At 46.7% G+C, this 12,532-nt stretch overlaps 1 protein-coding gene across 1 annotated transcript; it reads left to right on the forward strand.

The window, feature by feature from the left end:
* Positions 1-987: 987 nt before the first annotated feature.
* LOC117693794 (serine protease 46) lies at positions 988-11,810 on the forward strand. Its single transcript, XM_034484550.2, has 5 exons — positions 988-1,129; positions 5,627-5,804; positions 6,008-6,270; positions 7,379-7,542; positions 11,287-11,810. The coding sequence occupies exons 1-5, from the start codon at positions 1,045-1,047 to the stop codon at positions 11,539-11,541; spliced, it is 945 nt and encodes a 314-aa protein (XP_034340441.1). The 5' UTR covers positions 988-1,044; the 3' UTR covers positions 11,542-11,810.
* The last annotated feature ends 722 nt before the right edge of the window (positions 11,811-12,532 follow it).

Consider the following 12,532-nt stretch of genomic DNA (forward strand, 5'->3'; position numbering starts at 1 on the left):
ACAGCAAGTTCATTTCCAGTTCAGAGACCATTTCATCCGTGTTAAGGGATTTTCCACACAGCCACATGCAGCCACATTCAGTGCTGGGGAGCCACTGGGCATCCGTTCTCTGAGGCAGCAGGTGGGCCCTTTCCACGGAGGCTTCCCCACAGCCCCCTATGAAGTCTGCCCTTTGCAGCCTCTACACTGTTCCTAGGGTGACACCTGTGTTCTCTGTACGTCTGCTTTACTAAGTGGTCCCCTACAGTGACCATGTCAGTCCATCCCCCTCAGCAGCCGGTTAAGAGTGTGTCACTCTGGGCCTTCAGCACCATGAGTGACCGGGGGCAGCAGAAGCGGGGTGCAGTCGTGGACACTTTGAGGAACATGGATCCTGGGAGGAAGAAGATATCTCTAGAGGAGAGGTGGGGAGGTGTCCCTAGACACCGTTTATTCTGTTGAAGGATAAAGACTCAAGCCTGCAGGTTGCTGCTTCCCCAGAAGCCTCACAGCCAGTGGCCCACCCCTCACCTTCCCCAGGACCTGCTGTTTTGAAAATACAGTCCCTAAGGGAAAATGGAAGGTTCCAGTTACAGAGCAGTTATAGGCTACGCAAAGGAGTCGTGGCTCAGTTTCCATATCTCTAGGGGCTCATCAGTGGAGGCTGACGTGAACTCTCCATGTGCTAACCATAAGACACTGTCACAAACCTCACCCTCGGTGCTATCGAGGCAACAAGGGACAGGGCCACAGGCTCAGAGATAGACATGAGGGCATCATGAAGACCTTTGCTGAGAGCTGGGCTCAGGAGATGTTGTAATGGAATAGGCATAGTTGGTCACAGGCTCAGCACTGAACCCCCAAAGCGCCATTCCAGAGTGGTTTCCGACAGCCTCCCTCCATGGCTGTGGCAACCCTTTGAGGGTGCTTCAGCTGGGTGAGCCTCTACCCTCGGGCTGAGGCCTGCTCTCTTCGATCCTAAGTAAACAACTGAGTTCTAGAATCCTTGCACCACGGAGACGCTCCATCTTGTTCTAAGGAGCAGTAAGGGCTGGACTCCTTGCCATGGCGTGTGGTTTGGTGGATCCTCAGGGCCTTCTCTCGCCTCCACTTTCTTCTGCCAGACTTAATAATCTGCCCTATATGGAAGGTAGGACAGGACAGAGACCAGGAGGGGTCCGAGAGCCTGGTGTCTACCTACATTGGTTGTTCTCATACCTGCAGGGCCTCCACCTGTCAGTACTGGGATGAGAGTATCCTCATTAGGCTGGTGGGATGGGTGTGAGCTGTGATCTTTCGTGACCCGTGTGTCCCATACAGGGCGACACCAGCATCGGTTTTCAGGGTGACCACAAACAGATGAGGGAAGAAAAACAGGGAACAAACTAACATCCATGGTATGGATGAGCTTGTCTGGGAGTCTTAGGACTTGTGACAATGACCGTGCTGTCTGAGTGTCCCCTCACCCTACACCAATTCCCAGATGAGACAATTTACATCTCAGTGGTAGATGCTGGGGCCTCCGTTTCACACAGGAAACCTGGGTCCAGCTTTAGTGCTTTATGTGTGGTAGAACCAGGACTCAAAACAAAACAAATAACAACAACAACAAAAAAAAAAAAACAAACAAAAGCAAAGACAAACAGCTTCCAATAGATGCTTTGGGATTGAATATTTGAGTGGCAGAAGATATTCAGCTTCTTCTTGCAAAAGGTAGTTTTTGAGGTAGGATCCCTAACTTGAGTCACCTGCTGACTATACATTTTTGTGCCTGACAGGAAGCTAGCTGGAGTGGTAGCTGGGAACGGGGTACATATCCTCCAGCTTGGGTACTGTCTTCTTCCATCACGGTGTGACACCTTCTCTCCTGGACTAGTGGATTGTTGAATGAGTGACCGAACCCTGAACATCACTGTACTGTCAGGCAGTAGTGATGTTTTCCCGGTGGTTAGGGTATGTGTAGCTTTAGGCACCAGCACGGAAGCTAGCTGCTGTGCCTCTGATGAGGGTGTGGGAGTCAGCTATGACCTTACAGGAATAGAATCCACAAAGCCAATAATCTTTCGGGTGGCCACCTATGAACGCAAAAAAAAAAAAAAAAAAAGTATCAGGATTCTGTTTGTAAGCGGTGGTGCCTAGCTTCTAGAATGTCAAAACAGAGTATCAAGGTCTGAAGTGGAATCCATTTGAATCCCTGAGTGCCTGCTGCAGATGGAAAAGTGACATTGGGACAAAGTTGGTCTGCCACACACTGCACACGAAGCACACAAAGAACCCATGGTGGCTGCGGAGATGGCTCAGTGGTTAAGAGAGTGCACTGTTCTTCTTGAGGACCTTGGTTTGGCTCCCAGTACCCATGTCAGAGGCAGCTCCCACATCAGAGGCAGCTCCCAACTGCCTGTAACTCTAGCTCCAAAGGATCCACCCACATTCACATGCACATGCAAACACATCGACATACACACATACACAGAGTTTAAAAAGTAATAAAAATATTAAAACCAACAGATCATGCTCCCTCTTTGGTGCTGATACCTGCTGTTAGCATCTCCAGACTGCATCCCATGAGTCAGTCCTGTATAAGGTTTAGAGGAAGGTTGGAGTCGGTGCTATCTTGGACACAAGATCTTGAAAGAACTGTTCTTTGAGACCCAATGATCTTACAGAGGATGGGGAACTCTGAGGAAAGGGCCAGCCTTGCCCCCAGAGTTGTCACCGTGGGTCTGGTGAAGCTCTTTTTGCAGAACTTTGGCTCTCTCTGGGGTTGCTGCTTTATAGAAAAAGAAAAGGCAAACTTCTTAAGCCCTTCTCTAACTGTCAACACTGAACGGTCTTGGTTGAGATAGACTGGAATCCGAAACAAAAAGGCCTTAGTACCTGTTGTTCTATTGCTGCAATGAAACACCACGCCCAAAGCAAGTTATAAAAGGAAGCATTTGATTGAGGGCTTGCTTACAGTTTCAGAAGGTTGAACTATGATCATCATAGAGGGATGCGTGGCCACAAGAAGGCCGGCAGTAGCTGAGACTATTTGGTCCTTGAGTTGCAGGCAGAGACTGGGCCTGGTGTGGGCTTTTGAAACCTCAAAGCTCCCCCCCCACCCCCACCCCCGTGACACACTTCCTACAACATGGCCACACCTCCTGATCCTTCTCAAACAGTGACTGGAAAAGCATTCAAATATATGAGCCTATGGGGGCCATTCTCATTCAAAATTACCACATTGTCCATTATGAAGATACAACAGCAGCATCAATGGATGGATGGCCACGAGCTCACCGTTGTGTATGAGAAAGTCCAGGAATGTGGCTCTCTGGGGTAGGGTGGGGATAAAGGAGATAGGAGACAGGCATGGGGATGGGATGTAGACATGAACTGAGTAGCAGCTGAGTAAGACAGTACTGTGTGGAGACATAGGGGTCTGTACAGTGCCTGTGACCCCTGGGGAAGGCCAGTAGTTGAAAGTAAAAACATTCTGCCCATGGAGTCTATAATGAGTGAACACTTACCTCTGATAGCAACAGGAGCTGGGGAGTCTAAAGATTTGTCACATGGGTTAGAGGTTAGGGCTGGGAGAGAACCTTCTAATGAAGGTAGCAACTGCCTGTCCTAGGAGTGGGTACTTATATAAAGTCAGGAAGCAGAGAGAAGCTTAGTGGTGTCCTAGACTCCTTTGAGGACATGTCCCCACTGCCCTAAAGACCTTCCCCCACCAGATCCCACCTCTGTGGGAACATGTTTACCTATGCAGGCGCATGTGTTGGCTGGAGATTGACATCAAGATCTTTCTCTCAATCACTTCTCCGCCATATTTTTTTTTTGAGAAAATATCTTTCACTGAACTCAGAACTCACCACTTCAGTCATACTGGCTGCCAGGAGAGCTCCCAGGATCTACCTGTGTTGGCTTGCAAGCACTGAGGTTACAGGTGTGTCTATTGCCACATCTGCCTGGGAATCCAAACTTAGGTCTTCATGCTTGCACAAGACCTTACCCATCTCCCCAACCATAAACTATACCTCTTAAAGGTCTAAACACCTCTCTATATCACTCCATGAGGACCAACTGTATATATGGACCTTCAGAGGGACACATAAATTACGTCTACACAATACTGATTTCAAAAAGGTAGGACCTGGTTGATGTTATCTGCTAATATGTAGTTTATCCTGGATATTATCCATCGCCCCTCAACCATCCTCACCACAGTCCCCAGACTGTAGCTGTTGAGTCCTGACACTGCTTTACGTTGCATGATGTACTGCTGAGGGAAGCAGACTCTGTCATGGCAGCTTCTGATGGTGTGAAGTAGTTCAGTTCTACTTGTTTGAGGAGCTCAGTGACCACGTGTGATGAAATGTCCCATTTAAAACAAACAAGACAACAACAAAAGCTCCGTGCTGCTTCCCCCCACCCCAACAACAAACCTCACTCTTACTGTGCATGATGGTACACATCTGTAATCCCAGCACTTGGGAGATAGAGAAAGAAAAATCAGGATCACACCATCATCCTTGGATACTTTGGCTGGCTAGCCTGGGCTACATAGACCCTGTATTTAAAAACAAAACAAAAAACCAATGGTCTGGAAAGATGGTTAATTGGTTACGAGTACTGATTGTTCTTCCAGAGGACCCAGGTTTGATTGATAGCACCCAGACCAAGCAGCTCACAACCATCTGTAACTCCAGTTCCAGAGAATCTGATACCCTATCTGTGTATGGCACACATATGATAATCGATGCATATATATGCAAAACACCATAAAAATAGAACAAAACAATAAAAAGGCAAACAACTAGTTTAGTACAAAAACTAAAAATCTCAATCTTATCTCTAGTTGAATGAAAGCTCCTATCCTCCTGCCCCTGTTCTTGAGGCCAGGGAGAGGCAGGCAAGCCTCTCTGTTTCCTGGGTATGAGCTATGGTTGCAGTTGTACAATAAAACATCACTGAAAAAGAAAAGAAAAAAAGAAAAAGAGGAAAGAGAACGAGCAAGAGACAGAGAGACAGAAAAAGAGAGACAAAGCCGGGCAGTGATGGCATATGCCTTTACCTGGGAGACAGAGGCAGGTGGATCTCTGTCAATTCGAGGCCAGCCTGGTCTACAGAGTTCCAGGACAGCCAGGACTACACAGAGAAACTCGGTCTCAAAAAGGAAAGAAAGAAGGAAAGAAAGAAAGAAAGAAAGAAAGAAAGAAAGAAAGAAAGAAAGAAAGAAAGAAAGAAAGAAAAAGAAAGAATACTGTCCATGTATTTTTAGGTACAACCAACAGGAATCCTGGATATGAGGCCCCAAGACTTGCTCTGAACTGATGATCTCACCCCTCTGGTGATTCTCTCCTCTCTTTCCAAGTCATCTGTACAAACCATGGGCAAGAATGAGTCCTGGGGTGATTGCTCATAACCATAACAAGTGTCAGACAGTTGTCTGGACTCCACTGTTTAAGGGACTTTCTTTATAACTGGGGCCTCCGTCTGCTTCTGGGTCTGAGGTTGCCAGTTTTGAGGTGGTAGCTTCAGTTCCTCCAGACTTGTGCAAATGGCAGTGACTGCTTGGGACATGGCTGGAAGATGCTTTGACGGTCTGCCATGGTCTATGGGGCGAGGGCTATCCTTTGTATCCCTCTCTCCACTCTCTCCTCAGGACCCTGGTTCTGGTCCTGTGGTCAGACCAACATATCCTGCAAGGTGGTAAATGGAAAGGTAGTGGAGGTAGGCAAGTGGCCATGGCAGGTAAGCATTCTTTTCCTGGGAATGTACGTCTGCAGTGGTTCCCTCATCCACCACCACTGGATCCTCACCGCTGCGCACTGCTTACAAAGGTGAGCTTGGAGTGGGGGCATCCTAGTCTGGGGATATGGCTTTCAGGCCTTGGCAGGGGAGTGGGCGGTGGGGATGGTTCTTGGTGAATCTGGGGATTTGGGAGTAGAGGACATTACCTGAGGTATCCTATCACTCAGAACCTTATCCCTCTAGTCACTCATGGCCTTACTGCTAGTCATCTGCCTCTTCCCTGGGCCTGCAGATCCAAGAACCCGGCTAACTACACTGTGAAGGTGGGAGTCCAGACCCTCCCAGACAACAGCTCCTCAGAGCTCCTGGTCACTAGCATTGTGATTCACGAGAACTTCATCAACCACATGTCTCACGACATCGCCATCCTGAAGCTCAAGTATCCTGTCACCTGGTCCCCTCTCATCCAGCCAATCTGTCTCCCCGAGATCAATTTCAAACCAAAAATTGGCACCATGTGCTGGGTCATCGGGTGGGGATTCGAACAGGCCAAAGGTGAGTGCAGCAGAGCAGAGGTCTTAAGACACCTGCCTCTGCAGGGCACGGTCATGGGGTCACTTCCTCATTCCCTTATTCACTCGGTCACCTGCAAGCGTTTCCTGAGCCCAAAGATATACTCAGTGTTCAAGTGGCCCGTGAGGACCTCAGCTTCCAAAGTTTAAATGTGTGTGTGTGTGTGTGTGTGTGTGTGTGTGTCTGTGTGTGTCTGTGTGTGTGTCTGTGTGTGTGTGTCTGTGTATGTACCAGTGCTAATGTGCATGTGCCACAGTGTGTACTTGAAGGTCAGAGGACAACTTTCAAGGAGTTGGTTCTCTCTTTCTACCTCCATGGGTCCTGGAGATCAAACTCAGTTCATCAGGCTTGGCGTATCTACTAAGCCATCTTATCAACCCCCAAAGCCAAGTTAGCTCAGATCCCACACCAAGTCCTTAGCCTGCAGCTTAGTAGGAAATTAAATCTTTGACTGCTTATAGGGCATCTGCATTGGCAGATATGATGAGGCATGGAGGTGGCCTCTCTAGTCAGTATGTATCCATAATCCTCAGAGACGAAGCTCTGTTGGTGTTACTTGGAGTCCTGGCAACCTTTCAGCAGGCGGCAGGTGCCATAGCTAGCTGTCTAGGGTCTCTCTGCCTTTCCCAGGAGCAGTGAACCAATGCTTATTCTCATAGACCCAGAATTGTTGGGAAAATATCTCCTGGTTCTCACTTGATACTTGGCTTTCACCCCAACCCCCTGGGAGATTTTTGCTTCACTTGTTTTGTTTTAGTTTAGTTTGTTGTTGGTGGTGGTTTGTTGTTTGTTTTTGAGGCAAGGTCTCTCTCTACATAGCCTTAGCTATCCTGGAACTCACTATGTAGACCAGGCTGGCCTCAAACTCACAGAGATCCACCTGCCCTCTGCCTTCCATGTGCTGGGATTACAAGCATGTGCCATTCTTGGTTCTTGTCTTAATTTTCTCAATGAGTGGGAACAATTTTGAAAGTCAGGCAGTTTTTATGAATGAATATCTCAGGACATGACCTCATGCACAAATGCAAATGGCTCTGAGTTGGAAACAGGTTCCAAAGTTGAAGTCATGACTGGATCTTTCTCTCCACAGGGGTTCCAAAGACTCCCTACAGTGTCCACAGCTTGGCTGTCAGGATTGTGAACAATGAAATCTGCAATCATCGATACCAGTTCCTCCTGCTGGAGAACCAGAAGAAGTTTATTGGGGAGGACATGCTGTGTACAAGCTCAGAATGGGGCCTGGACACTTGTCAGGTGTGGACTGGGGTGGGGGCAGGCAGCATGGGGGGGGGGGGGTCATACTGAGGCAAGGTCTCTCTGCATAGACCTGGCTGTCCTGGCATTCACTGTGTAGACCAGGCTTGTTGCAAACCCACAGAGATCACCTGCCTTTGCCTTCCAAGTGTTGGGGTTAAATGCGTGCAGCATCCACAGTTCTTGGTTTAACTTTCCTTTGCATGTGGCCATCAGAGATCAAGTACAAAAGTCCCAGCTTCCAGCATGAGGGGCAGGGGAGGGAAGGGGTTGTATTAGCTAGTTATCTATGACTACGTTAAAACACCATGACCAGAGCAACTTACAGAAGAGTTTATTTGGGATTTAGGGTTCGAGAAAGACGATAGTCTATCACCGTCACAACAGGGAACATAGCAGTACTCAGGCGGGCCTGTCTCTGGAGCAGCTACTGAGCATTCACACCTGGAATCACAAACAGGAACCAGAGAACACTCTGGAGATGGCTGGAGGCTTTTGGATCCTCAGTGCCTACCCCTGTAACAGTAACACTTCCTCCAACAAGCCCATACCTCCAACCCTTCCAAAGGAAGTAGTCAGACATAAACTTATGGGGGCCATTCTCATTCAAACCATCACAGGGGTGAATTTTTTTTTCTTTTGCTCCTGCCCATGGAAAATTCTTTATCTTTTATTTTTGTTATTTAGAGAGGATCTCACTAGGTAGCCCTGGCAGGCCTGGAACTCACCATTTAGACCAGATGGACTTGCCTTAAACTCACAGATCTACCTGCCTCTGCATGCTGGTGTGGTGGGATTAAAGTCTTGCACTACCTTGTCCAATTCTGTAGCCATTTTAATGTTCCTGAGTATTAGCCACATGCCTGCAGATCTGGGTCAGGCCCCGGCAAATAGTTTTGCAGACATAGTATTATATATGATAAGCTCCAGCCACTGCTTCTTCTAGTCACTAATATTTTTGAGATGCATCTTTTATTTTCTTACTTAAAATACTTTATTTTATGTGTATAGGTGTTTTGCCTGCATATATGTCTGTGTACTGTGTGCATGACTGGTGCTTGTAAAACCCAAAAGAGTGCATTCGATCCCCTGGAAGTGGTGTTACAGATGGTTGTGGGCACTGAACTGAATCTGGGTCCTCTGCAAGAGCAACAAGTGCTCTTAACTTCTGAACCATCTCCCCAGTCCCCAGCCTATGTTTTCTTGAGAACATGTTTTCATTTTTCTCCTAAGTCCCGACTCTCTGAATTGAAAAAAACAGATCTCCTTTAGAAGATAAGTTTATAAGTTCTTTATATGGAAACATACTTCGTTTACAAGTAAAACGATAAGTATCTCTTGGACCAAAGGTTTATATGCTCAAAAGTATGTAAGTTAAAAAGTAGTTTTAATACCTGAAAGAATGTCTGAAAAAAAGAAACAAATACATGTGCATCACTGACACACCAAAGGACTATGGGAAGTTTACCCACAAGTCTAAGTGGAGTGACAACGTAGGTTCTGTCTTTAACTTAGCTGCTAATATACCCTAAGATAACACTATCTAGATTTCCTTACAGTCTAGAAAAGCAGCTAGTTGGTTTTAATTTATTTACATCCAACAAACACTGTAGGGCTCTAGGGTAGAGTCCGGTCCAGAGGAGCCTGGCCTCAGGGAATAAGCAATTGTGTGAAATAAACCACATAGGTGTTTTTTGTTTGTTTTGTTTTTGTTTGTGTTGGTTTTGGTTTTGGTTTTGGTTTTGGTTTTGGTTTTTTTTTTTTTGCCTCCAGTGAGGCCAGGGTCCACTTTAAGATGTTTAGAGTTGGCTCAGCAGTTGTGTTGTCAAATAGATTTAATCTCAGTTAGTGGCTTCTGCCCTTCCTTTGAACATTCAGTTCCCAGATAAAAGACAAACAACCTTTATATTTATAATAAACCTTAATCAGCACTAAAGCTGAGCAGATATCTGCCCTCTATGCTCTTGGACTCTACTTCACTCTCTGTAACCCCAAGGTCTTACTATGTTCCATCTGGCCTGCTCTTAACTCCAATTGGCCAGCCCTCGTGGACATGATTTTAAGATTCTTACCCCACAGCATCTTCTCTTCTCTCCACCTTCCTCTCCTTCCTCGTGGTCTCCTCAGACTCCAAGCCCTGAAATGCTTAGCCCCACCAAAGTCTTTTCTGCCTAGCTATTGACTGTCAGCATCTTTATTTGACCAATAGTTTTAAACTAGGGAGCAAGGTCACATTGTAAATCAGATTCTCTCATTCCTGGGAGCAACCAGGCCTTGGGGGCCAGTATTTATCATTACAATACCTATTGAAAGATCAAATCTCAACACACTTGTTCTTGCAGAGGATGCCAGTTTGATTCCCAGCTCTCACTAGTGGCCGATAACCATCCATAACTCCAGTTCTAGGGGATCTGGCACCCTCTTATGACCTCTGGGGACACCAGGCACACATGTACTGCACAGACATACATGCAAGCGAAACACTCACGCACATAAAATTAATTAATTAAAAAAAGTATTTAGAGAAGTAACTCCTTATGTTAATTTTTAGCATGAGAACTATACATGCTTCACTTGGGAAATAATTTGTTCATATTTTGGAACATTTGAAGTAACAGAAATTACCTCTTCTTTGAAGCTTAAGTTGAAGGACCACGAGGACATTGACATGTTTTCTATTGTGGGATTGCTCTTAGACACTATTTTAAGTTGTTTCACACACAGTTATTGGATTAATCAGATTTCCTGTCAGTCTTCAACACTGAGAATTTTAATTATGCTTATTTATGTGTGTTTGGGCGCAGGGGTGTGCATGGATGAGATCTGTAGGCAGACAGCAGCTTGTGAGAGCTGGTTCTCTTCCTCCACCATGTGGGTCCCATGGACTGAACTCAGGTCCTCAGGCTTGATTGTCCCTTGACCTCACTGGCCCTCTATCCCTTTTTGAATTAGTTTAAATAATTTGCATTTCCTTAGAAATCATTCGCCTCAACCAGAATTTAATTCCACAAAATAGAAGTTGTAAGGTTCTTGGAGAGAGCACTTTTCTCTGGGTATAGGTTCTCTTCTCCATTGTCATTCAAACCACAGGGTAGTTGTATCTCCACCCCGACCCACCCCCAGCTTCATTCCACAAGTTAAGGATTTCTTTGCTTTCAAATACTTGAATTATCCTTACTAATCCCCTTTCAAGTATTTTGAGCCTAACATTTAGTGACAAATATACATATAACTCTTTCCTGGCTCATAAAAGTTTCAAATGTTAAAGGCTCCCCCTACCCCCTTTTTCTTATGCTAGAGCTAGAACTCAGGATCTCATGCATCCTAGCTGAATGCTCTATCACTGGGCAGCAAGAAGTCCATAAAAAGAATTTTCTTTAAATAGTAAGGAACCTACTGTTACCTTTTGATGTATGATACTGTGATGTTAGTCTTCTGGATATGTCTGTCTGTGCACACAAAAAGAGGAGATGGTCAAAGCTTCTAAGATCTCCCTCTGTAAGCAAGACTGTGGGAAGATCAACACTTGTACTTTGGAGACCCACCAGGGCTTCAGGATTGCTCAATGGTCAGAGAACTAGCAGACCGATGAAGAGGCCAGTGGGATTCCCAAGCCCGAACCTTAGTACAGAATTTCTGTGTCACAGAATAGGTTCATTCTTAGGTCTCATCCTTGAGGACAACAAAGACCTAATCTAGCAAATATTGCTGCTACTTGAAGCCTCCTGTCCCCTCCCACTGCAGGACACCTCCGGGAGCTCCCTGGTTTGCAAGATGAACAAGACCTGGGTCCAGATGGGCGTGGTGAGCTGGAGCTTTGGCTGTGGCCGTCGCCAATTCCCAAGCATTTACACCAGCACCTCCCACTTCACCCAGTGGATCAGGAGGCAGATTGGTGACTTGAAGTTTGCCAGCATGGCCGTCCCCTCCTTCCTGAGCCCATTCATCCTCACTGGCTACATTCTGCTGGTATCCTTGGGCTCCCTGTGGCTCTTGTGAGCTGTGTTTCTACAACAGCCACTCCCAGAGGCTACTTCTCCCTCCTCTCTGCTCCGCCCTCAGAAGACATGGACACCGGAGGCTGAACAGGACTTCAGGACAGAGGGACTTTGGGGAAGGGTCCTCGACCCACTGTGGGTTTTGCTCCCCAGTTGTTCAATGAAGATGCTCTTGAACCTTTTGAGCCATCTAAAGTTATCATGTTTTTGACTTTGACCAAAAACCCTTTAGAACACCACCCTCATAAAACTTGGCTGTTTCTCAAGCTGAGCCTTCTGGGATACTCTTACTCTACGTCTGTCGTAGGTGCCTTGTGTGATCCTGAACGTTGTTCCCTTGTTTCCCTTATAACTTCCTCTTTTAAAAAATACATTTATGTGTGCACATGTGCACATGAGAGTGGGTGCCCCTGGAGGCCAGATTTCTCCTAGAGCTGGTGCTGCAAGTGGTCATGGGCCACCAGGTATGGCTACTGGGAATCAAACTCAGGTCTTCTCAAAGAGCAGTGCACACTCTTAACCACTGGGCCGTCTCTCCAGCCTGTAGATTTCACTGCTGCTCACTGGGACTTGAAGTCCCTGCTCTGTGGACCTAGCAGTTCAGCTGCTCCCATATTCCCAAGGCCCCTTCCCTGTGTCTCTGAAAATTACCTGTCCTCGGGGCCCTCCTGTAAGAACTAACTTCTTTCTAGGAGACTTCCCAAGGTCAGATGAGAGACTTGACTCTACCACCTGTGTTCTGACGCCTTCCTGTTTCTGCCAACCCCTAACTTTCCCCTGAGGGGTCTCCAGATCCAGGCCAGTTCCTCCCCTGTCTTTGGCAGGGGTAGGTCCCTGCTTGGAGATTGTGAAGTAACTGCATCCTGGGCTCCTAGTGAGCTTCAGTGACCTCCATCGGGAGGTAAAAATATTGCAGCAGTGTTTGCCTTTTTTCCCGGGATAGGAGCACTAAATTGTCTGTCTGCTCAGGTGTTTCTCCCAAGAACCTAGGG

This window comes from Arvicanthis niloticus, chromosome 21, assembly GCF_011762505.2.
Source record: "Arvicanthis niloticus isolate mArvNil1 chromosome 21, mArvNil1.pat.X, whole genome shotgun sequence".
In the NCBI taxonomy this organism is placed as follows: Eukaryota; Metazoa; Chordata; class Mammalia; order Rodentia; family Muridae; genus Arvicanthis; species Arvicanthis niloticus.

What these genes read in the sequence shown, in the direction of transcription:
- LOC117693794 (XM_034484550.2), top strand. Translation starts at nt 1,045, where the DNA reads ATGGCGTGTGGTTTGGTGGATCCTCAGGGCCTTCTCTCGCCTCCACTT. An exon ending in TAATCTGCCCTATATGGAAG is followed by an intron (nt 1,130 to 5,626) that starts GTAGGACAGGAC and finishes CTCTCTCCTCAG; the next exon opens with GACCCTGGTTCTGGTCCTGT. An exon ending in GGGGCCTGGACACTTGTCAG is followed by an intron (nt 7,543 to 11,286) that starts GTGTGGACTGGG and finishes CTCCCACTGCAG; the next exon opens with GACACCTCCGGGAGCTCCCT.